The 26,235-nt window shown below is 27.8% G+C and overlaps 1 protein-coding gene and 1 pseudogene across 3 annotated transcripts; both read right to left on the minus strand.

Annotated features, from left to right (window-relative positions):
- Positions 1-750: 750 nt before the first annotated feature.
- Positions 751-4,377, minus strand: LOC111316342 (uncharacterized; annotated as a pseudogene). The gene is made up of 7 exons (XR_016333357.1): positions 3,699-4,377; positions 3,477-3,613; positions 3,249-3,327; positions 1,968-2,036; positions 1,789-1,856; positions 1,100-1,156; positions 751-1,010 (listed from the first exon to the last, which is right to left on the minus strand). The product of XR_016333357.1 is annotated as an uncharacterized LOC111316342 (transcript).
- An 11,134-nt stretch (positions 4,378-15,511) lies between these two features.
- On the minus strand, positions 15,512-18,285 carry LOC149511885 (uncharacterized). Of its 2 annotated transcripts, none has more exons than XM_089753960.1 (2): positions 17,466-18,285; positions 15,512-15,651 (listed from the first exon to the last, which is right to left on the minus strand). In XM_089753960.1, the coding sequence occupies exon 1, from the start codon at positions 18,106-18,108 to the stop codon at positions 17,497-17,499; it is 612 nt and encodes a 203-aa protein (XP_089610086.1). In that variant the 5' UTR covers positions 18,109-18,285; the 3' UTR covers positions 15,512-15,651; positions 17,466-17,496. The 2 variants fall into 2 exon arrangements, with proteins under 2 accessions (XP_089610086.1, XP_089610085.1); XM_089753959.1 differs by lacking the exon at positions 15,512-15,651 and adding an exon at positions 16,332-16,698 and having other exon boundaries at positions 17,466-18,284.
- Positions 18,286-26,235: the final 7,950 nt, after the last annotated feature.

The raw sequence follows: 26,235 nt of genomic DNA on the forward strand, positions 1-26,235 counted from the left end.
TCTATATGCCATCTGGTAGTGAAGGGTTGCCTGGAGTCCTTTCATTTCTGTGCCTACGATCTGGACTTGACTTTTAAATCATCTAACAGGGTTGGATCATGAAGAGACATATTATAATTTGAGAAGACTGTGAAAAAGACAGTTCCTGCATTGAGTGTTGTCTCAACTATGCCAAGGACTGCATACTTGTATTCTTTAAATCTTGTGTCTAACAAGACCATCTTGGTACATACAAGAATTTCATTTCTGCCATGAAAGGTTAAGGCCATTCTGATAGCACCAAAGTGAATATGAGTGTATCCTTGTTCTGATCACTGTTGAGAAAATTCTTTTGGGATCTGAAGAGTAACAAAATGCTTTTGAGGTCTTGCTGGAAGAATACATTGATCAAAATTTGTGGCTTAAACATACTCTTTTGGAGCTTAGTATTTAGGTTTTAAAAGAGTTTTTAAAAATCTAGTAAGAGAAGGGGAGGAGTTTGAGAAACCTCAAAGCAAGATTTTGGCAACTAGGTATACATCCACAGGACAGATACAAAACGGCATTTTGCATTCCTCAACACCATTTCTAGTGGACAATAATGCCTTTTGGATTAAAAGTTGCTCCTTCACTGTTCCAGAAAGCAATGACAAAGATATTTGCTCCAATTCTTGAAAATTTGACCGTGATGAGTTCTACTAGGACTTTGGATGACCTTTGTGTAAAGCCAACAAGCCTTTTTCACTAGGATTCTATGACAAGGAAAGGAAATTGCAAACCTTGGAAATAATTACATTATTAAAAATGAGATTTATCAAATTACATAGGAATCCATTATTATTTTCCTAATATTACAAGGAAAACAAGAAAAGAAAAAGAAAGGAGGAAGGCAGTAGAATCTTTTTGGGATTGTGCATCTTAAATTTTCAGAAACATGCTTCTAAAATCTCCTCTCTAAAGGTTTGGTATGCTTTGATGTTGAAGCAGAATTCTTTCCACAAAACCCACTTGAATTTGTTATGGTGTTACCACTGTGTTTCAAGAAGCCAATGTCATGAGTGGTCGACTCAAGTCAATGGATGGCTGTTAGATGTATAATTGAAAAATGTAAGGATATTACCTATGATGACTCTGTACTGCTTTTTTTCTCATGGCTGCAAGATTTTTCTCTTCTTGACTGTTTAAAGATAGAAGGAGAAAAAAAGAAACAATTAATTTCCTCAAATATTCAGCTTGACGAATTGGAATCTTGATGCAGTCATTATAGGAGTAGAGCATACTAGAGCATTGTACAAGATCAAAATCTTAGGACCGAATGGCCATATTTACATGGTTGTTTAACCGCAATAAATCCACTTTCTTTTAATACAGCCAAGAATATCAACTTTAAAGTTTAACTGCTGCTACAAGAAATTCTAGAGTGGTTTTGGGTGTCGCAGAGACTATACCTTATTTATTAAGGCACTTACCCATAGACTAGAAAACGGAACAATACGAGGAAAAAATGAAAAAAGAGGAAAAAGTTCAAGAAAGCCACTGCCACAATCATAAATTATCAATCCAAGGCTTTTTCATGAATTCCAACTCCTGATTTTAGCTGCTACAGCATTAATGCAATAAATAACCAATGTTGCCACTCAAATCCCAGAAGGCTACATAACATGCCCTTATAAAATAAGAAAAAATAACTTCACTTTTACTAATTTTTGGACGATGTAGGAAACTTTTCCTTATATTCAACATTTGTGGTGCACTTTTTCCCTTTCTCCACAGTTTTCCAAAAAAGAAAAATCCAAAAGAAAAGATTACCTCTTCATAAAATCAATTCTTCATTATGTTGCTCTTGACATCGGAGAGATTGTAGCCGGGCCCACTTCCTAGAAAAAGTATTTAATTTTTATAAAAAAAACCAACAATGCACAAAATACCCTCTTTAATTGACAGAACTTGATGAAACAACTAGGCTTTACAGGAACAAAGATTATTACCAGCATAAAAGCTTCTTTTACTTGAAGGTGGAACCTTTGTGCAAAGCTGAACCTGCCGACTCTGTTTTCCTAATAAAATTGAAATTAAGGCAAGAAACTTTGATCACACAAAGAGCAGAGGAGCTGGAAACAATTTTACATATATATATATATATATATATAGACCTATTTATAAAATTCCACCTCAAAAACCTGATGAACATCAAATAAAGAATCTTATCCATCAAAATTATATGATTGAAGAAAATAAATGCCAACCGTCCAAAACATCCAAAAATTCTGTCAATGAAACTAACATGTCATCTAAGTAACTTGCCTTCAGTTCAAAGTTTTGAAGCATAAGAAAAGGATACATACATTGATCAAAATGAAATTGGTTTTCCTAGCCTAGCATGGTGGGCTTCATCCCCCTTTTTACAGCTAATGGAAACTTAAGGCAAATATACATCATGAACCATCTCGATGAAATTGTAGAGTCCTAAATGCCCTAGCAGTGTGCATAACTAGAAAATGGAACCAAATCGACGAATCCTGCAGGATATGGGAGACTGAGAAGGTCAACAGAACAGGACATAGTACTTGTTTTGGTGACCCATTCATTCATGTCAATCAAATTCTTTTACAAGCGCAAGTAAATGAATATCCTAATCCAGCTCAACAACCTAAAACGTTCAATGGAGAAAGCCCATAATATGTTGAGTTTAAAATAGTGCAAATCATAATGAATAAAATCCAATAGCAAGCTAAAATAGTAAAATCTGAACGTTTCTGTTAAGAATTAAGGTAAAGGGTATATATTTCATTTTAATATTTTACTATAAATACATAGAAGACTACCACAAGGAAGACTCTTTAGTCCTTTCAAATCAGTCTTAGGGTAAAGCGTACATAAATCAGTCAATACTTTAATATTTTAATATAAATATATTGGAGACTACCACAAGGCAGATCTAGTTCTGTCCAATCTATTACTTCAAGTATGTAGACACACAATTAAAGACCACTTCATGGTGCAAGTTTGGCCTGAAGCAGGTTCCTGGGAATGATAGTTAAGAAATTGTTCCAATTTTCAGCACTTTCTGAAGGAAGTGGCCTCTTTTGCAAGATTTGTGTGCTTGAAAGAGAAAGCTTGGGGCACTATGCACTGGTAATGACCCCTAAATGCAAATCAAACCAGTGATACAAAAGTATAAGATACAGAAGCATACATGTAGCAGGCAAGCAATGAGTCAAAACCATGGCTTATATTGTTATTAAGAATTCAGAGAACAAGGAGCATACAAGCATCTTCTTTCTTGTATAGTTGATTAAGCCGATCAATTGCTTTGTTCTCAGCCTCCTGAACGTCCTTCAATTTTGCCTACAATAAATCATCCAACTTTAGTAGGTAAGTCCATAAATCAGTGCACATCTTTAGTCAAGGCAAATTGCAGGTTCCTCAACATTCCACCAACAACCTAGCTACTAGGTAAGAAGATGGCATGAAAGGAAAGATAGTTAAAAGATTACCTCATACAACTGTCTCCATCTAAATGACACTCTCTTGAGCGTCATCCTCTCAATTACAAGTTTAGTACTCACACGACCAAACTGCAGGTCATAGAAATTTTCCATAGTTTATCAGTTACTGAACTAAGATCCCTTCCCTACAATAATCAATCAATCCCTTTTAAATTTATATATAATGAAAGGAAAATATCTATTGTTGCACAAACTATGCAGTCAACATACCTTTCTACTCCTCTCCACGTGCAATAATTGATCCATTGTACAATGCGGCAGAATACGTTCAAGAAGATGTGAATCTGTCTCACCGTCATCCCCAAGGTATCTTACGTTATCTATTGCCATTCTAACACAAAGATCTACCAATGAAGGAGGTTTCCTCATATTATTTATATCCACTATGTTTCTCGATCTCTTCTCCTAATACATATTACTCCATGAAAGAGAAAGATGCAGTATAGTCACTTTCTATTGTTATGTCATAACTCATAGCTCTATCTATTGTCAGTTGTTGCAAATGGTTGGTCTTGGATTTCAAGATAAAAGGAAATCAATGAAAATTATGATGTATAAAAAAATTCAACAATTAGCTCATTTAGCTCATCCAACAATAATTAACTGAGTACAACATTATTTAAAATTGTAAATTCTAACATTCAACATTTAAAAGAAATTGAAAAAAAAAAAAAAAAAAAAAGAAGAAATGTATTTTGTTTCCCTTTTTTCTTTATCAAAAAATGAAATTATGTAACATAATAAACAATTAATCTAAACAAAATTGCAAAGACAAAATGCTATATAAACATCATACTGGAAACATTAAAAAAGAAGTTAAAATTCAAAAAAAAAAAAGATCATAGCATTAATTGGACTATAGATTGGATTGAAAATTAAGGTAAAGAGAGCTAACAGATTGATTTGGCAGGAGCAAAGGGATTCGATGGTCGAGATATGGAGAAGAGATCGATCAACGGATTCTAATGCTAATCACAATTCAGGAGAAGTAAACATTCTTTACGCCCAGACCAAATGAGATTCCGGTTATTATGCTAACATGCGCCGACTATGGGATGATGGCGAGTCAGGAAGTTCAGGCTCTACGCAGATTCATATATTTCTAAGATCAGCTTCACTAACGTGCTCTAGGGTGCACGGGTTGTCACTTTTGCATTTTATTTTTTCTCTGTTTCTTTTAAGGGTTTTTTTCCTTTTTAGTTTTTTATCTTAAAAATATAAATTTTTGTAGCCAGGAGTCAAGGCATACTATCAACTCCAACGTCTAACCTACAACTATTTGAACTTACAGTCTCCTAAAATGATGACACCTGGATTTTTTAAAGCTATTTACATTGTTATTTCTTTTGTTTTGGCTCTTCATTTAAAGCTTATTAGCTTTTAAAGGACGTTTTATTTACAAAATCGTAAATTTTGTAAAAAATATGATTCTCAAAAAAATATAATATTTGACGTTTTTTTGTTTTTAAAATATTTTATTTTTAGATTTATTCATTTGATTAAAAATATTTAAATATATTAAATTTTTAATAATTATTATAATTTTTTTGAAATAATAATTATAATCTCATATTTTTATGAAGAGATTATTAAAAATATTTTTAACCAAAAATACCTTCAAAATCGTATTAAAAATTTTTTTCAAGATTATTTTAGATATTTTTTATCAAAAATATTTGAGTAATCATCTCATAAAAATTTATAAATGGATTATTGAATGTATTTTTTGCTATAAACATCTTCAATAATCATATTAAAAATTTTTTTAAAGATTATTCAAGGCTAAAAATACATTGGGTAATCACGTCATAAAAATTTATAAGAGGATTATTGAAAATTTTTTGGCCAAAAACATATTTAATAACCCCATTTAAAAATTTTTTTAAGACTATTCAAGGTGTTTTTCACAAAAAATGCCTTAAGTAATCATCTCATAAAATCAATAACCACATTAAAAAAAATTTTTTAGGATTATTCAAGGTGTTTTTGACTAAAAATACATTGAGTAATTACGTCATAAAAATTTATAAGGAGATTATTGAAGATGTTTTTAGCCAAAAATACCTTTAATACTCCTATTAAAAAAAATTTTGAAATTATTCAAGATATTTATGATAAAAAACACCTTAAGTAATTACATCATAAAATTTTATGAAAGGATTATTGAAAGCATTTTTTGTCATTTCAGGCATTTTTATTCTAGACATGCATTTCAAAATAGTAATGATTATTTTAGGTGTTTTTATTCAAGTAAATTTGAAAATAACATTATTTTTTTCTCCTCGAAATCTTAGAATACCACAAGAAGAAATATAAAAATAATTTATCAATACATTTCAATATTAATGTTCTTAATTTTTTTTATTTTACGATTACGATTTTATTTACATCCAAACATATATTTAATTATTAATTTTAATTTTATTTCTATTGTCATAACGTTTAGATTCATAGACCTATCGTTAGAAAAATAACTTAAAGAGTCGTTATCAATCTTTTTATTTAGGTGCGATTGGCTACCTAACCGAATCTACCATTTTTTTAAAGAAAAATCTTAAGTTTAGCTTATATATCTTTAAAAAGTAAATTCAATGTCTGTGAAACCAAAACTAGGTCCGGGAGTATGTTTACATGTGAAGAAGGTTATAGCACCCTCACAACGCTCATCAGAAGATGGTACCAGCTCAAATCATGTTATCCGATAAGCCTTAAAAATTTTACTAAATAATTAATTATTAAAAATTATTCTTAATTGACTCCAATACTTTTGATAAAAAATTAAAAAAATTTCATCACCTCAAAAATATACAAAAAATTATTATTTTTCTTACAAAAGCTCCGTCGTCAGATTATTTGACATTTAAAAAATAATAATAGAAAAGGAAGATAAAAAAAGAATTTATGACACCATTGATGGTAATGAGACCATTGCACCTTAGCCTTTAAGAAAATGGACTATAAGGCCTAATCAATGTGTACCCACGCCAGTAAATCCAAACGAATGTATAATGATTACTTGTCTACAAAACAAGTAAGGTGTTTACAAATTGTTTATTTTATTTGTTTATTCAATTGAACTACTAATATTATTAAAATCAATAACTTGTATACAACAATTTCTTAGAACCTGTAATTATTCAAACAATTACGAGATTGATTAAAGATTATTACAATGGTTTGTGGCTAACATGGAGAAAAGTTCCTTTTAATGTGAAGACAAGCTTATAGGGAAAATTATAGATAATTTTTTACTATATTTATTATAAATATATTTTCATTTTATTTGGATTTACTTATTTGAATATGGTAATGATAAATTTTCATTATCGATTAAGAAAAATTCTTATGGTCTCTAAAATATACACCTTTGGTGTATAAAATATGAGAAGACACTTATAAAACATAATTTAAAGACATGCTGCAAGCCAAAAGGAAAAATGCATTAAAATTTTTCACACGGATAAAATAGCCTAGTGCAAAGGTTACAATCAATTGGATTGGATTAGAGTTGAAATTTTGGATGGGCTAATTGAAAAAAAAATTAAGGTACCAATACATGGCAACAAAGGTCCAACAAAGTAAGAGAAAATCAGCTTAATAGAGAAAGAAAAAAGTATCATAAAGCACAGAGGTGGTTCATGTCTTTTTTCAATTCATTCACACAAATCGATATATTTGACAATGTTTAATGATATATTTTTATCATTTATTATTTATAAATAATAACTTCTTTTTTTTTAAATTAATTGTAGTCACAAAAGTTTCAACAATAGCTTATATATAAGGAACTATTTAATTGCACCCATAAACATTTATGAGGATAGAGTGATATTGTGATTAACAAATCTAGAACTATTTATGTAAGTTAAAATTATTTCATGCATGCATTAACAAATCTATAATTGTTAGCATAACTTAAATTGCTTTATGCATACATCTTTTTAATATTTTCATTATTACAATAGTATAAGTGAAACATGCACTTATAAGCAATTAAACTATGCTTTTTCATTAAATCAGATGTACGGTGAATGTAAACACCATTTATTATTATTTTTTTATTATTTTTATTATTATTTTTATTATTATTTTTCTTTTTTTTTATTTTTTTATTTTTTTTCTTCTTCTTTCTTTATCCGGTTCAAATCTTATGCATTAAATGCACCATCACCAAAGTTCAAAATGCTAGCCACCACCACCACCACCAGCTGCCTGACACATTCCTAACTTGACAGTGTAAATTTTGGGTTAAAAATATGGCATTCGAATCTTAGAAAATCTAAGATTTGAATCCCAGAAAACTCTATAAATAGAGCTTGTTACTTGCAACAAAAAGGGATGATCGATTAAAAAATCGAGAGGGGATCGATAAAAAAAAAAGCTTTGCTGAAAACAAAAAGATTAAAAAAAAAGTTTACCAGATTAAAAAAAAAAACCTTTCTATCAAATAAAAAAAAGTAAAAAATCCAGAAACACAGTCCCTTGGAACGGGAAACCTAGCGCCAGTATAAACAAAAAAATACACAAACAAAAAAAAATTTTGACTGAAACTTTCAGGCCAGATCTACGCTGTTTGGGATACTTTCAAATGAAATGAATATTGGATCTGTGTTTAGAAGGTTAAGAAAAACATTTTAGGAGATTTTAGATTTTTCGAGTCACCGATGACAGTAGTCGACGGTCGATAACGATGGTGTCGACAATTGCGATGCGTGCAGATCGGCCACCTACATTTTGGTTGAGAGAAAAAAAAAGGGATTTTTTTTTTCTAAAAGGGAAAAAAAGACTGAAAAAAATTTAGATTTTTATATAGAAGGCTAAGTATTAAAACGACGTCATTTCAATAAAGGCCCAAAACAATGCCATTTTAAGTACTCAGGATCCGCTTGTCAACCCACCGACCCGATCTAGGGTCTGCACACCCGACCCGTTGACTCGTGTCCTTTTAGCCTCTGATCGATCCAGCCAAACTTTTCTAGACCGAACCAGATCAACGTTGAACCACCGAACTAATCAAACCGAACTGAACCGCTGAATCGATTAAACCTGCGTTGACCGATTCGGTTCAGGTAAAAAATTTTTTTTTGAATTTTTTTAAATATTTTTAAATATTATTTTTGTTATTTTAATTATTATGCTTAATATTTATGCATGTTAAAATATTTAAATTTACCAAAATAAAATTTTTTTGTTTGATAATAATAATTAATAAAAATAAATGATAAAAATTTTTGAATAAACTTTATAAAATATTTGGTAAAAAAAGGTTTTAATTGAATAAAAATAATACAAAATAAAAATAAAAAAAAAATTTATCCGACGATAAGATTCAAAAGTATTTCAAGTAATGATATCTACAAAATCTCTAGGTGAGAAGTTTTTTTTAAAATACTACCAGTGTATTTGAGTATTTACAAAAAATTTTCAATACTTTTTTTCTTTAATAAATAATAAAAATTAATTAATAAATTAAGATAAGTAATAAAAAAAAAAAAATTTTTATTCGATGATGTGATTTTAAAAGTATTTCAAGTAGAGATGCTTTAAGAAATCTCTATGTGAGAAAATTTTTTTAAAATATTACTATGTTTTGGAATATTTATAGAAAATCTTCAATATAATAAAAATTTTATTTTTTTCAAAATTAAAAATAAAAATTAATAAAACAATTAATAAAATTTCAAAAAAAAGAGAATAAAATATGTGCATCAATATGGTAACATTCTGCATTGCTTGCACGATAGCTTTTTTACAAAAAGTAAATTTAAGCCTCCAATGATGATATTCTAAGGTATTCCAAGAAGCGATGCCTAACAAATCTCTAAGTGAGAAAAAATTCTTCTAATGTTACTAACATATTTGAACATTTTAAGAATTATTTTGATAAAAAAGTTCTAATTTATTTTTCTTGAATAAAATTTGAGCACTAAAAAATACATTAAAAAATAATTTTTAATAAATGAAAAATCAAATAAAAAATTTAAGAAAATTATTTTTCAAACACCGGAAATGGAACTGATTTTTATCAAAATCAAAGGATAACATGTAGTTAATTTGTACCATTTTAAACAGGTGCTGTGAGGGTGCTAATCATTCTCCACGCATAACCGACTCCCGAACGTAGACTGTTACGCAGACCTTAAAATTATCATTTTAATAAATTTTAATTAATTTTAAGATTTCATTAAAAGGATATGTTTTAATAGGTTGCCAATTACACCTAGCCAAAAAAAAAAGATTGGTGGTAACTCCATTATTTTTTTTATTTCATTTCCAAATTAGTCAGGCAGATACAAAACCGTTATGATAGTGAAGATACATTTGTTTATCTAGAGTTTGATTTGCAAGCTTGTGTTGAGTTATTAGAGAGTTGCAAACCACTCACACCCATGTGTATGGATTTGGGATGAAGCCACATGCAATGTATATATTTGATACATCCCTCTCCTTTTGTGGTAGCTCTTTTTACTTAGCTTGTGGTTTGAAACTTCAATCCCAGTTTTAATTCATCCTATGAAATTGATGATCTTAAAAAGAAGGTGTCAAATGTGCAAAATAAAATTAAGGAAATGAGGCAATCACAACCTCAATTAAGTAAATTACAAGAGGAAATGAAAACAATTTTTTTAAGGCTTACCTATATGTTTGATGGTGATTTGCTTCCTGGATTCGGATCTTTTAGATAGTACAGATCATGAGGTAGTGCTCAGTGACATTGTCTCTTTATTTAGATGACAATACATATGAATTTTACATATACATGTTGTTGTTTGAGGTGTATGGATTTATTGAAATTTTCATAGATGTTTATGGAGGTTTATAATGTTTGTGTAATTAACAAATGAATCTATGGTTATTATGAATTTCTTGATTATGTATGTATGCACTATTGGTAGACTTTGTAAAAATGAACTAAATATTGAATTATAGTATAATATAGTTGTATTGTGATCTATATGGATGAATGTAATAGTTTCGAAAATGTAATAATTGACTTAAAACTTCAAAGGATTGATTTTATTGAGAGAAGGATTGATCATAAAAAAGCAAGGACCGATTCTAAAATTTACCCTTATGTTTTGGTTTTAGTAGTGAAAATTTTCATCACTACAATGTTTTTTCAATAGAAATTTAGCATAAAAATAAAAAATCTGTCTTTTAGTGACAAAATTTTCATTTTTAAAAGTACTAATGATAGAATTTAAACTTTTTTGGAAAAATTAAAAATAAAAGAACTTTAGCGATGAATTCAAAATCTATTTTTAAAAAAATAATAAAAATGCATTAGCGACGGAATTTTTGTTGTAAAGGACTATTAGCGATGGAATTTGTTTTATTTGTTGGATGTAAAATAAAATAAAATAATTAGTGATGGAAATTCCTTCACTAACACTCATTAACGACTATTTATATTTTTATGGAAATTTTTATTATTGATGGAATATTTATTTTCAACGATAAAAATTTCTGTCGCTTATGGAATTAGTATCAGCGACGAGATAGGTTTTTACCAATGGAATGGTATCAATGGCTTAGAGCTTCCGTCAGACTTCTAACGACCGAAATTCCATCGCTAACAATAAATGCTAACGATAAAAATGTTATTAGTAACAGAAAATTTTGTAATTAATTATCCATTTTCTTGTAGTGATTGATAGAAATGTGATTGACTCAGACAATTTGCAACTTTAGGAGGATGGCTTTGCCAAAGATCCTCTTGTAACTGCAAAAGGTGTTTTAAACATCAGAAGTAAGTGATAAACATGCCTCGATAGTATGTAGACAAATCTCACAAACAAATTGTAACTAAACAAAACTAAACTAATTATAATGCACTATTTAACGAGACTAACAAAGTAGCTCTATTGAACAAGATTTAAACAAAGTAACTTTGCTAAAAAAATGATGCCAATGTGTTGGGCTTTGTGGAATTGATTGATATGATCCTTATCGTACTCATATTGAGAATTAATCATGCAGTAAACATGTTAATGCGATGAAATTTTAAAATTTTATTTCTCGAAAAACATGGATCACACATCGATTCCATTTTGTATAACCTTTTAAACCCTAGATCAACATAAGCAAATTCCACCAAGAAACTTCAAGTTAAATTGTAGCAAACCATCAATTGTCCAAGGGCCCCAACCTTTAATAATAGCCCACACGGACGAAGGATGAAGGAATCTACTAGGGAAACAGAATGGTGCTTAGCCTTACAGTGCGTTAGGGTTTAGGTTTGTATTTTTCTCAACTCACGAGATGAAAGAATCTACTATAAAACATGTTTATTGGGTTTTAGAATTGTGTTGTTCTCAAGTCATAAGATGTGTATGCAATACAAAGAGAGGCAACCAAGCATTATATATATATATATATATATATATATATATATATATATATATATATATATAGAAAGAGAGGGAGTTCGCCCACACCTACTCCTTTCAAGGTAACTGCTCTTTCAATTAAATCCTTGGACTATTGATTTATTCAATTAAATTATTCAAGTTCCATTTTTTTAAAGTATTGTCTAACTTAATGATTTTGTTTTAACCTTTACCTTCCACATCCTATCGTGTGTGGCCATTAAAATTTTTTTAATGTGTTGTAAATAAATATAAATATGTAATCCTTAATTAATTAGGATTGGATGAATCAAACTCTTTTTATTTCATAATTAATTCTTTATTTAAGTTAAAATATAAAAAAAAAACTCTTTAAGTATTCAAAAAAATCTAATTAAATCTTTATACTATTGTTGAATCAAAATAAGCCAATCAACTATTATTTTCCACTATCTAAATTCTTCTAGTACATGTGGGTCCAATGATGTGGCAAAAAACGTATACATGGACACAATAATATACACAAGAAAAATATTAAAAATAAAAATTTCAAAAAAAAGGTGGTTTAACAAAAATTTTTATTAATTGATACCATGACAAAAATAATTATTAATAAGAAAATAACAATACATAAAATTAATAAAAAAGGAAATGTCTATATCTATATTTGATGCCATGATCGAAATGTCTATATGTAAACTTAATGAAAAAGAAAATGTTTATATTTATATAGAAATTAATAAGAAAAAATTAATTATTTGAATCTATGATAAAAAAATAATTAGTGAAAAGGAAACATTTATATGTAAAATTAATAAAAAAAAAGGGAAATGTCTATATTTATATAGAAATTACAAAAGTGATTTTAATTTTTTTTTAATTTGCATATAAATGTAGACATTTCTTTTTTAAAAATTTTGCATATACATAATTTTCTTTTTTCAATAAATAATAATTATTTACTGTATTTTTAAAATATAATTATATAGAAAATATTTATTATTTGATACCATTATCGAAAACAATTTTTGAAAAAAGTTTAAATATAAAATTAAAAAAATAAAAAATACTTTTATGAGTTCCAATGTACATACATTTCTTTTTTATTAATTTTACATATACATATTTTTCTTTTTTCAATAAATAATAATTATTTTTTACAATATTTTTTAAATATAAGTATATAGAAAAATATTTATTATTTGATACCATTATCGAAAATAATTTTTGAAAAAAATTTAAATATAAAATTTAAAAAAATTAAAAAAACTTGTATGAGTTCCAATGTACTATGTTTTCAGATAATTATATATATTATTTGAATAAATATATATTTTATCTATTTTTAAATATGATAATCACTTATAATCATGAGATAACACTCAGTGAACATTAATGTCATAAAAGTAATTATTATTTTTTATTAATTTTATATATTTTTATTTTCTTGATAATAATTTTTTTTGTGACAAATTAACAAAAATTTTGTTAGACGGTTTTTGTTGAAATTTTAATTTTTCTACACATTTTTGTGCCATGTGTACAACATTGTGTCCACATACACATTTTAACCGCATCATTGGGTTACCAAAACCATATCGAACCACTAGTTGGATCGGTTGAAGTCGTATCCCCATACCTAAATCGATTTGATTCTATTATTAAACCATACTTGCAATTAATTCGTTTTAAATTATGTTGAACCGATAGTTCAATTAATAAACAAGAGCATCAGTCGGATTTTATTGATCTAAATGAGTTTTAAATTTTTTAATAAAATGAACTTAAAAATTATGATAAATTTAATTTTTAAAATTAAATTATGGACTATCATGTTATTTAATTAAAATAATATATAGTTGGAAGTAAAATAAAAAGAATTAAAATATAAATAAAATAGTTTTATCCTCCCATACCCCTTACACTTTATGTACTCTAAAGAATCGACTTAAAAAAACAACCCCTCTCATTTCTATTTCTAGTTCACACTCACATCAAATTGAAGGATAAAGAATTTGTTGGTTAAAATTAAAACTTTATGCATCAATTTGCAACTTTATTGATTTTATATCAAATACCATCATTTTGAAGATATTTTTATTTTTTAAAATATATATTTTACATTAATTTTCTTTTTTTTTTTCTATTTTTTCTTTTTTTGTTTTCTAAGTTTTTTAGGATGTTTACTTTTGTTTGGTTGTGGTTGAATTATTTGACATTTTGATTAATATTTTCAGAGTTTGAGTTAAGAGTTAGGAGTTAGGAATTTGAATTTGAATTTTAAATTTATTTTTATAATTTAAATTTATTATATATTTTTTAAATATATATACTTTTTCATGCTTATTATATTATGTTATATATTAAAAATTTTTAAATATGAACTTACCTACAATAGAATTTTATTATTTATCACATAATAAATTAAAACTTTGAAACATTTATATTTTAAATTTTTTTATTGATTCAACAATTGATCCGATTGATCCAACAATTGAAGTAATGACTCGACATATTAAATGCTTTTGTTTGGTCCACAAGTGCTAGAAGAGTTTAGATACTGAAAGATAAGAATTGAGAGATTTATTTAGATACAATAATAATATAAAAGGTTTAGTTAGATTTTTCAAATACTTAAGAACTTTTTTATATTTTGGCCTTTAATTAATTAACTTATATTTTATATAATTGGCAGCTATCATTGTGTTATGACCATGGAATTATTAAAAAAAATAAATGAGCATTTGACTAAAGGTAGATCAAAGAGATTTGATCAAACTTTACTTACAAGCACCAAAAGATCAAGAACCTTAATTTCTTTTTTTACTAAAGCTCAGAGGTATATTTGGTATTAAGCCTTCATGTTATTATACTTGGTATTAAGCCTTAATATTATATGTTAAAATTTCTTTTAGTTGATTTCTTACAATTTGCTTTTCATGCATTTTCAATTTTTTCTTGACTTTTTATTATTATTTTTTAAAAAAGTAAAAGGCAAATGTAAAAACCAAAGTCTAAGTGTGTGTTTGGTTTCAAGAAATATTTTTTAGTTTCATTTTTAATTATCATTTTCTAAAATATGGTTTTTCATTTTTAATTAAAAATGTGTTTGATAGATAAAAAAGTAATATAATTTTTTAAATTGAAAATATTGAAACCGGTATTCCAATCTTGTATTTAAAAAAACAAGAAAAAATGTCCATAGTCATGATATGGTGGGCTCCGCATAACCTGTAAATAAACTATTTTGGCCAACAAGGTGACGCCACGATTAATTGTAAAACCTGCTATCAATGTGAGATGCGAAATGTGAATTCCATATTTTCATATTTTGCATGTTTTGTTCCTACTTCTCTTGAAAATGACGAAAACAAGTTTTTATTGTTTTTAAAATTAAACATATTTTTATTTTCATTTTTCACAACAAAATCGTTTCATTTTATTTTTAATTCTTACAAAATGATAACTATAGTTTTATTTTTTAAAAAAATGAAAAATAAAAAGAATCTATTTTTTAAAACCAAATAGAGCCTAAATGTGCCTTAATTTCATTCTTTGATGCTGTCATACATGTAAATTTTGTTTCTAAACTTAATTTTTTCCCATTATTACGCAAAATATTTATAACAAATCTACTAAAACTCAAACTCCAAACTTGATGAATGTTACTTTTTAAAAGTGATGGAAATAAATCGATTAAGGTAAGCTCTGAATTCAAAATAAGAGTCTATTTCTTGAAATCAAGGTCAATCTCTCTGGCATGTAAAAGGTCTCGCTTTAGTGCTTAGAAGTTGGACTTGAATTCTGAAACGTTCCTGGTAGACAACGCAGACATTAATAAAAAGAAAGAAGTTGAGTAGAGATAAGACCATCACTATCTACTCGAATGATGATAACACTACAGCTTGTGTATCCGTGGTTACCCAAACAAGAGGCATCATCAGTGTCTAACTTAATTCAAGGGGCACAACGAGCCATCCATTTAACATAAATTAAATGATAAAGAGATCTTACTATGCCTTTAGTGGAAACAATAAGTCTAAAGAGGCAGTACGAGCTTGAAGCAAAACATAATTGATAGTCAACCGGTTAAAAATTAAAAATCGCTTTGTTTCCTGCTGTTACAGACATACTGACACAAGAGATAAAAATACTGCATGGGATAAGGTCTGATGCCTCCTCAACTTGATAAAGAACTATAATCGATCATCTAAGTAGCTCTTTAAGATGGCAATTTGTTTGCCTTACAGTATCCAAAAGCTTAGTTCATGCTAGTTATAAGATTTAACAACAAATAATGTGTTCAATGTCTACTTGAAATAGGAATTTAATATTCATCTATTCATACCCTCTCAATTCTCAAACACAGGTGCATCATATAATAACTAATTTTTAGATAATGTTTACCTTTGTCCTCACAGTTTATATAACAAATCATATTCAAACCCACTTATCCAAAATTATGTTTCCAAATATAGCATAAAAGAAAAAAAAGTAGAGATAAAATCACCACTATGCCCTGGAGAATGATACCATTACAGCTTGTCCAGCCAAGATAACTCTAACAAGCAAAGTCAGTGTTTACATTGAGGGGGAATATGGGGGAACAAACTAGAAGGAAGAAAATTCGATTATGTAAAAGAACAGATGTAGGAACCCTACGATGATCAAAATACAAAAAAATTAACAAAAACTTGACTTTGAGAACGCATACAACTTTCCAGATTTTAACAAGTTCAGACAAAGGTAGGTTACTCAAGTTGCATTCAACTAGCTTCTGAATTTAGGCCACATGTCCAACAACAAAATGGACATATTGTTCTACATGTTGTATCTAGCTTCATCTATTATGTAAATTGGACCTGGCCAAAATTCATGATTTAGACTAATTAAAAAGTACTCTAGTATGTGGGAGAGCTATCTGAATATCACTAAGCAATCAATCCAAAGCAAATGTTTAACCATGTCTAGAAGTACAAAGGTAAAGAGACTAGAGTGAACTGGTCAAAAGGTGAGAAGAGTAGAGCAGATACTTAAGTATTCATGTCTGGAACTAGGAACTACAGCTAAAACAATAAATTTGTCAAAATTTAAGAAGTTAGTTTTGAGAGATTTTGAAGAGCTTTGTCACCTCTAATAGAAGAAAAAGAAAAAGAACTTTCAAATAAGTTAAGAGTAAAATTTTACTCATACCCTGCTCTCATTCCATCCATAGATTTTTTTTGGCCAAACATTCCATCATAGATTAATGTGAATTTGTTTCGCTATAAAGCATGTGAAGATGAATATGATATTTTGCAAGAATTAGTAAATATTCAATACATCTACATAGTAGCAAGAGTATGAAGAGATGGATACAATTCACTCTTTCCTCTAAATATATCATATTCACTACTCATTAAGAATCTAATAATACACGAATTCGAATGTAATCAAGGAAAATTTATGTTTTCATTGGCTCTATAAAACCCAAATTTTCTTTCTTCATTCTCAAAAGATTTTTCCTCTTTACAGATCAAAACATCAAAAGCAATTTTTTTTTCTTTTACTTGGGCTTTAAATGCAATCAGCCAGATTGAAGAAATAAGGAAAAGAAAGGAGAAAGGAGAAAGGAAAAGCCAAAGCCTACCCATTTTTCTTCTCCGGGAAGTAAATTTCTCCTACACAACGCCAGAAACGGACCGATATTCTCTTTCAAGGAGTGGCGGCCCCATCAAGTCAAGTGCTTCGCCTAGATAAAGCCTAAGGGTGAGAATGGCGTTATTTCGCGTATTGGTTCTAATTAAACGGTTGGCGACCTCCTCATCCTCAACGGCAGCCTCCACTTGACATCGACAACTTCTCAGTTTCTCGGAAACCAACTTGGATGCCTTGGATTTTTCCAGATTTTTAATTCTGCCCCTCCAAATTCTATTCACAGCATCCAAATAATCGCCAATCCGGTTCCAATTTCCAGCCAAGTACTTGGCGGTGCATTCCAGTGCGACAGCGCAATAAGCTTCCTTCATGGAGTCCGGGATTCTGAGCCGTTGGCTGCAGTCGATGCGCTCGATCATCTCCAAATGGTCAAGTAATTTCTCGGAAACGTTGCCGGCTACCGTTTCGTTTTTGATGGTGCGGAGAAGCACTGTTTTCTTCAGGCGAGGCCTGCGATACAAAGGCGGAGGCGGGAAAGCTTCGATGAGTTTCTTCACCAACATTTCGTCGGTTGATTTGCGAACAAGGAATTCGATAATCCAACAGCAGATTTCCCGGTCCAGTTCTCGATCCATTGAATTTTGAAACCCTAATTGACGGCTGTGTTTCGACTTCAAATTGTCTTGTTTTTCTTTTTCCTTCTTAATGGAAGTGGCAAAGCAAAAGCATTAGAAATACAATCCTCTTTCTACCACAGAGCATTACAAAGCTCTCAGTTTTCACTCTCCGATGTGCACTTTTAAAAAAAATAAAATCAATTATTAATTTTTTTAGACAAATTATAAAATGTATCGTAATTTTTAGAGTTTATATTATATTAAATAAAACTACAATAAATTTTTAGACACAAATCCTTTATATTATATTAAAAATAGAAATTTAATTAAAAAATAAAGTGAATTATGTATTAACTAGTTTTTTTAACCCTTACAATGCACGTAATTTATTATTAAATTTTTCATAATTTTAAATTTATTTTTAATTATTGATCTAATATATAATCATACATTTATAAATATTAAGTTACAATTAAATGATAGTTTATACATAATATATTATAAATGATACTGTTCATATAAAAGAACTCTAAATTTTTGTAAATTTTCAAGAATTATAAAAATAATTTTTTTCATAAAAAATATTTTCTTCAATTCTTTTGCTACTACTTATTTCTTGTTTGATAAAAAATAAAAAATCAATATTTAATATAGTTAAGATTAATTTTTATCATAATGTTGATTGGGTGTGTGTGTAAATATATATATTTGATTGAAAAATAAATCACAATTATTAATTCGGTCATAACAATTTATTTTTTATTAGTTTTTATTTTTGATATATTTCAAGTAATTATTACACAAATATATTAACAATTATTTTTATATATGTCAACAAAATAAAGTTATTTTTTAGATAAAAGGAAAACAATGATTCTTTATGTTATGCTTAAAATTTTTTTTATTTTTAATCATTTTTAAGATAATTATGGTATTTTTTGTAGGTTAAATATGGCAATGATCATCATTCTTCTCATACCATCTATTCTAGATAAAGAAATTCAACAATAAAAAGTATAACAAAAGAAAATAGAGAATGTAAGTTTAAAATTAATTTGTCAAGATTAAAGATATAAATAATAAAAGCAAATATGTTAATAAATTAAGAAAGAATAAAAACATTGAAGAAATGAATAAAACAAAAAAAAATAATATAAAAAATTAATTATAATCAATCTAAGCAAAATTAAAAAAAAATTATGGACTAAAGAAAAACAAATAAATTAAACAAATGTATAATATAAAAATATTTGAATTAGAATATAAATAAAACATTATATTTGTTTTCAAAACAAAAACATATTTTTATTTAACTTTTTTATCAACATTCAAATATCTCATATGTAAACTCTTATTACTTTAAAAATACATGTTTTCTAGTCAATAATTTATTAACTTATCTAAAAGTATTAAATTTAAATAATTTATTAAATAATTTTCAACCTTTTATAGATTTGTATTTGAATTTAAATAATTATCTAAAAATATTAAATTTAAATGATTTATTAAATAGAATTATTTTATAAAAAATAAAATTTTATTAAGTATATATATTTGAAACTATCATTAAACTTAAAAATAAAGATAAATGATGATTTAATATATTTGAATTCAAATTTTATGTAAAAATTTCACTTTCAGATAGATTTTTATTTCAGTTTAAATAATTATCCAAAATATTTAGTTTAAATAATTTATTAAAAATTTTATTTAATAAATAAAATAATATAAGTATTATACTATATATCATTAAAATAGATTATCCACCTAGACATCTGCATAAATAATTTTTATCATGTAACCTTATATGTTGTAATATTATATATATATATATATATATATATTAGATTTTTTAACCTTATATGTAAAGTAAAAAAATCTTTATCAAATAACATTTCAAATTCTTGTCGCTACTTTTAAAGTTGAATCTCAATTCTATTAAAAAGTTATAATAATTGACAAAGCTATATCCGATGAGTAATTCCACATCCATGAGAATGAGATTTCATTACGGTGAAAAATTCAGTATCAAAGTAATGGATTTGTCTGGAATTGAAATGTGATTGACTTGTTTATTTGGATTAAATAAAAAAAAATTTATTTATTATATTTTTTTATTAATTTGATATTTAAAAATATAAAATTTATAATTAAGTATTCAAATTTCTATTTCATCATATACTTCAATACTTTAAATTAATCTTATTAGTTAAGTTGCTGATATAATATGAATATTTAATAAAATGATGACACTTTATTATCACGTTATTTGGAACTATTGTTATGTCAACATTAAAAATTTTAGAACAAATTAAAAAAATACAAAAATTTTAAAATTTTAAAAAATATATAAAAAATTAAAAAATTTTAAAAAAATAAAAAATGATTTCTTGCATAACTACTTCCACCAATATAGTTTCATCGCATTTTCAACTATATGAACCAAAAGCTTCTTATCACAAATCAAAATTATTTCTGATACTTAAACTCATCTTTTCATTAACTCCCAAGAAACTACAAAACCACTCAAAATTCAATGTTTTCACCAATTAACCTACATAAAAATTTTAAAATTTTACCACAATCTTAGCTTTTAATGATAAAATCTCAAAATTTCACCAAATCCACAAATCGAGCTACAAAGGTTCACAAAAAAGATATATCAATCCAATAAAATCCCAAAATTTAACGTTGAATCCTTCTCAAAACTCCTAATAAATTAAAACAAAATTTTCTAGCTCTCCATGAAATTTCTAACTTAACGCTACCAATCCAACAACTCAGCCAAAACCAACCTATGTCAACACTAACCCATAACCCAAAGCCATCATAGCTTAACCAACCACCATAACCCCACTATGAACCATCTTCCCAACATTTTAACCACCATACCTTAACCATAACCAACCACCATAGCTTTTTCATTGCCTCTGCTAGCCTAGACCTATCCACCTTCACAACCATTAGCCACCCCCATATCCATCTAAACAACCTACCCAAAATCTAACCATAATAAAAACCAAACTAAGACCCATAAAATTGTTGCAAACTTTAAAAAAAATATAAAAGAGGAAATAAAGTTTGGAAGAAGTACAATATAATTATTAATTCAAGGCCATTAAATAGGCATATAACCAATGGTTAATAGCATAAGAATAACAATTGAATCACCTAGAAAATTGCTACGTGTAGTGTACTCACTAAAATATCTTAACAAACAAGTTTGTTATTAAAGAATAGGACAAATATGAGTTATTCAACAATCTTACCTTTAAACTGAACATTAGTAAGCAATTAGTTTAATGCTTGTTCATAGTACAAATCCCAAGTAGCTTTTGTAGCTTTTGAAATGCATGCAATTTGAGAAGCTTGGTAAAAATATTAGCAATTTGATCTTCACTTTTACAATAAATGAGAATAATAACTCTTTCCTTTTTTAAAATCCCTTAAGAAATAAAATTTCACAATTATGTTCTTGCTTTTACCATGTAGAACAAGGTTTTTAAATCATTTAATTGTTGAACTACTATCACCATAAATTGAAGTGGCTTTTTGTTGCTTGAATTGAAGTTTTCAAGAATCTTCCTCAACTAAATAGCTTAACATGTACATGACATTGTAGCTATGAAACCAACTTTGGTTGTTGATAAAGTAACAATTGGTTGCTTCTTTGAAAACCATGAATTAGCCTTTGAACCCAGCATAGAAACATAACTTAAAGTGCTTTTTTTATCATTTTGATCCCAATCATAATCACGATCTATAAAGCTAAATAAATCTAACTTTTTTTCATTCTTGTAAAATACCCCATATAAGTATTGAAGGATTCTTTTTGCAGCATGGAGATACATCTCCCTTGGGCATTCTATGTATTTGCTAATGAGACTAACAGCATGCATTACATCAAGTCATGTTGTGGTTACATACATTAAGCTTCCCACAATTTGTTTATAAATAGTGCTATCCACCATTTTTTCTTTAGGATCTTTCAAAAGTTTCAAACCAAACTCAATTAGGGTATTCACAGAATTACAATTCTTTATATGAAACCTTTCTAAAATTTCTTGAACATATTTATTTTGAGAAATAAAAATCCCATTAGACATATAAAATTCAATCATCATGGATTTTTTAAAATTTTCAAAAATGATGTTATCATTTCTAATAAAAATAAAATCGTCCATATATAAGCACACAATGAGCATCTTTTCTCCATCATATTTTTTAATAAAAAATGTATGCTTGTTTTATTAGCCTATATTCAAAAATAAATATCAATATGACTTTATGAAGCCCGTGGAGCTTGTTTTATTAGCCTATATAATGCCTTTTTTTAGCTTTTACACATTATGTTCACTTTCAATCTTCACATAACTAGGAAGTTGAATGATAAATACCTGTCATTGCAAGTCACCATGTAGGAATACTGATTTCATATCTATTGGAAGATAGGCCATAAATTTTATATTGCCAATGCAATCACCAATCTGATCATATCATGCCGAGTAATAAGAGCAAAAACTTTTCTATAATCCACACCAAACTCTTACTTATAACCTTTAGCTACTAAGTGTGCCTTGTATTTGTCAACTTTGCCATTTCCATTCAACTTTGTCTTGCACACTCGTGTAACACCAATTGTATTGTGTCATCGTGTAATACCAATTATCTTGTGTCATCTTGAAAGATCAGTTAACTCGCAAGTGTTGTTTTTTTCAATGGCAGCAGTTTCTTTATCCATTGCATTCTATCATTTTAAATCTTTGATGGCCTTTCAAAAAATGTAAAATCATAATAAAAAAAAGAAAACAAAATGTGTAAGTGAATTATCAGATTGGTCAATTTCAATTACCTCATAATTAGTCATCCATATAGGTAATTTTCTAATACATTGTGGCTGTTGTTCATCTTCTTCAGTAGTAGATGGACTTTGAGCATTTTTTAGAACATTTTAAGTGATTGTTGGCTATTGCACATATATTCGTAAGTTTTTGTCTTTTCTCACCATTATCATTATCAAAATTTGCTAGAATATGTTTTTTAATGCTATTTACCTTCCATGGCTAGGTTTGTTCTTCTTAAAAAACAACATCACAACTAATAGCAATTCTCTTGGTGTTTAGGTTATAAAGTTTATAAGCTTTTATTGATCACTAACACTAAAACTAATGTGTTTCTCTCCTTTGTCATGTAGTTTTTCCTCATCTGGTTTGGAATGTGGGCATAGACAACACACCTTAAAATTTTGAAATGATTTACCACTAATTTTCATTCGTTTCATGCTTTCTTTGGTGTTATATTTTGAATAACAAGTGTGGGACTTCTATTCAAAATAGGAATGATCCAAATAACTATTTCAAGCTAGAACTTTTTTATAATGCCACTTCTTGTTAAAAGGCTTTGCACCATATTTAGAATAGTGCCATTCTACCTTTTGCAAACGCAATTTTGTTAAAAAGTATAAGCTATTGTAAGTTGTTTCTTAATTCTATGAGTCTCACAAAAATTTGCAAATGCATGTGAGTTGTATTCTCCACCATGATCAATGAAAACTTTTATTGGGCTATTAACTTTTTTTCTACAAGCGTTTTGTAGCTTTTAAAAGCTACAAAAGCTTCAAATTTTTTCTACAAAAGGTAAACCTAAATTTTTCAACTATAATCATCGATAAAGGTAATGAAATACCTTTTTTCTCTATTGAAAGTAGGATTTATTAGCCTGTAGATGTTTGAGTTTATAATATCCAATAGCTATTTAGCCATTTGTGATTTTCCTTTTAGGAATGGATTTTGATATTGTTTGCTAACCACACAGTCTTTACAAACATTTAAAAGGCTATCAAATTTTGGAAGACCAGCCACCATGTTTTTCTGTTTAAATGTCTTTAAACCTTTGAAATTCAAATCCCCATAACGAAAATGCTATAACTAAGCCACATTTCTTAATTTTGTAGATAAACATGATAAAGTAGAATTTTAGAGGTAAAAAGAAACATTCGATTTGTTATCATGTTAACTTGAGCAATTAAGCCCAATTTGGCATCCTGGATTCTACAAACTACATCTTTGATAAAAATCTTATAACCTTTCTCTTGTAGTTGACTAATACTTAGCAGATTAGGCTTTAATTTTAAAACAAAGAAAACATTAGAAATAATTTGATCAATGTTTTCTTTAGTGTGGATTTTTACCATTCTTTTACCTGTGATAAAAACTTTGGAATTGTCATCCAATGTCACTTATGTTATGAAAAACTCATCCAAATTTAAAATTACTAACTTATCTCCACACATATGATTACGGTAGCCAAAATATAGATACCACAAGTATTGATGATTTTCTCCCTTTACATAACATGCCAATAGGAGTGAAACTTTTTTTTCTGTAAAGCTAGATCTTTCTCTATGTTGCTTATTCAAATTAGTTTGACACTCTGACTTACAATGGCCATACCTGTGCAGCCTATAACATTCAATTTTTGACTTGTCTATTGACTTTAGCTTGTGGCTTGTTGAAAGTTGACCATTACGGCCTCTTCCTTTCTTTTAAAATTTTTTATCTTTGTTTTCTCTTTCACCTCATTTTCCTTATCTTCCTTGGTTGAATGATTGTTCATTGAGACTTATAGTGCATTCTCCTTTCTTATCTTGCTAATTGAGCTTCTATTCAAGAACCAATGAAGAACTCTATAATTCATCAAGTGAGAGTTCAATATTTTTAAAATCCTCTATAACACATATCACAAAATTAAATTTTTGTATCAAAGATTGGAGTATCTTCTCAATGATGGTTAGGTTTTATGTTTTGTCGCCATTAATTCTCATCTTGTTGATGCTTGCCATTGTCCATGAGAAATAGTTTATAATTGACTCTCTAAGCTTCATTCAAAGTGTTTCAAACTTTAAACAAAATGCTTAAAATAAAATTGTACCATTCTTGCCTTCATATTCCTTTAATACTTTTTCTTTATTGACTCTCAAATATGCTTCGAGGTATTTTTGCAATGAATTATCTCAAAAGTTGAAGGATCAGTAGCTTGAAAAAGGTAGTTTTGGCTCTAAAATATTTCAGCTTTAATGTCTTTAGTTCTACTTTTTACATTGCTGACAATATTGTTCCCTCATCTAGTTCCATTACTCTAGATTCAACTACATGAAAATACTTCTTGGACCTTAAAAAATTTTCCATGAGCATGCCGTAGTGACATAGTGGCCATCAAAATGTGGAATTACGGTTGTATAAAATTTTTTAGCTGTTATTATCATTCACTACTACTATAAGAAAACTTAAAACAAACCTGCTACTACACTCTTTAACTCACAAACTCTCACTTTTCTCTCTCAAAATATCTAATTTGGCTTTGATACCATTGTTGCAAACTTTCAAGAACAATATAAAAGTGGAAATAATCTGAAAGAAGTACATTACAATTATTCATTCAAGGCTTTTAAATAGGTATATAACCAATGGCTAATATCATAAGAATAGAAATTGAATCACCTAAAAAATTGCTATGTGCAGTGTATTCACTAAAATATCTCAACAAACAAGTTTGTTCCTATGAAATAGGACAAAAATGAGTTATTCAACAAAAACAATCCTAGAAAAACATAAAACAAAAAATAAAATAAAAAAACAAAAAAAAAAGAGTCTACTAGCTTTATCTTGGATAAAAAGCTACAAAAAAGAAACAAAAAGTCATAAAATTAGAGGAGGGAAAGTTTCAGGTTTAAGGTATTATAGGTAGTTTACGAGCTTGATTTTTGAAGGGAAAGAATAGCTAGGATGAAAAGAAAGGCATACTAAAATTTCAGACGATTTTGAATGAAGGAAGTGAGGTTTTTGAAAAAAGAGACTTGTGAGTATTAGGTTTAGATATAGGAGAACCTAAAGGCTTTTAAGAAAATATGATTAGGTATAAATGTTTAGAAGGTTGAAAGGGATTATTTTGAAAATTTGAGAAACTTTTCAAGTGCTAATTAACGATGACTAGAGGGACTAGTGGTGGTCAACATGGTGGTTAATGCGACTGTTTCTAGGTTCATTTGGTTTTTTTGGCAAATTTTTTGGGCCTAAAAAAAGAAAAATTAGGTTTAGAGAGAGACAAGGAATGAGAAAATGAGCTAAAAAACAAACTTTTTCTTTT

Source organism: Durio zibethinus, chromosome 24 (assembly GCF_047325235.1).
Source record: "Durio zibethinus cultivar Kanyao isolate XHJ-2024 chromosome 24, ASM4732523v1, whole genome shotgun sequence".
In the NCBI taxonomy this organism is placed as follows: Eukaryota; Viridiplantae; Streptophyta; class Magnoliopsida; order Malvales; family Malvaceae; genus Durio; species Durio zibethinus.

Excerpts from the sequence above, each read along its gene's own strand:
- LOC149511885 (XM_089753960.1), bottom strand. The coding sequence starts at position 18,108 with ATGGATCGAGAACTGGACCGGGAAATCTGCTGTTGGATTATCGAATTC.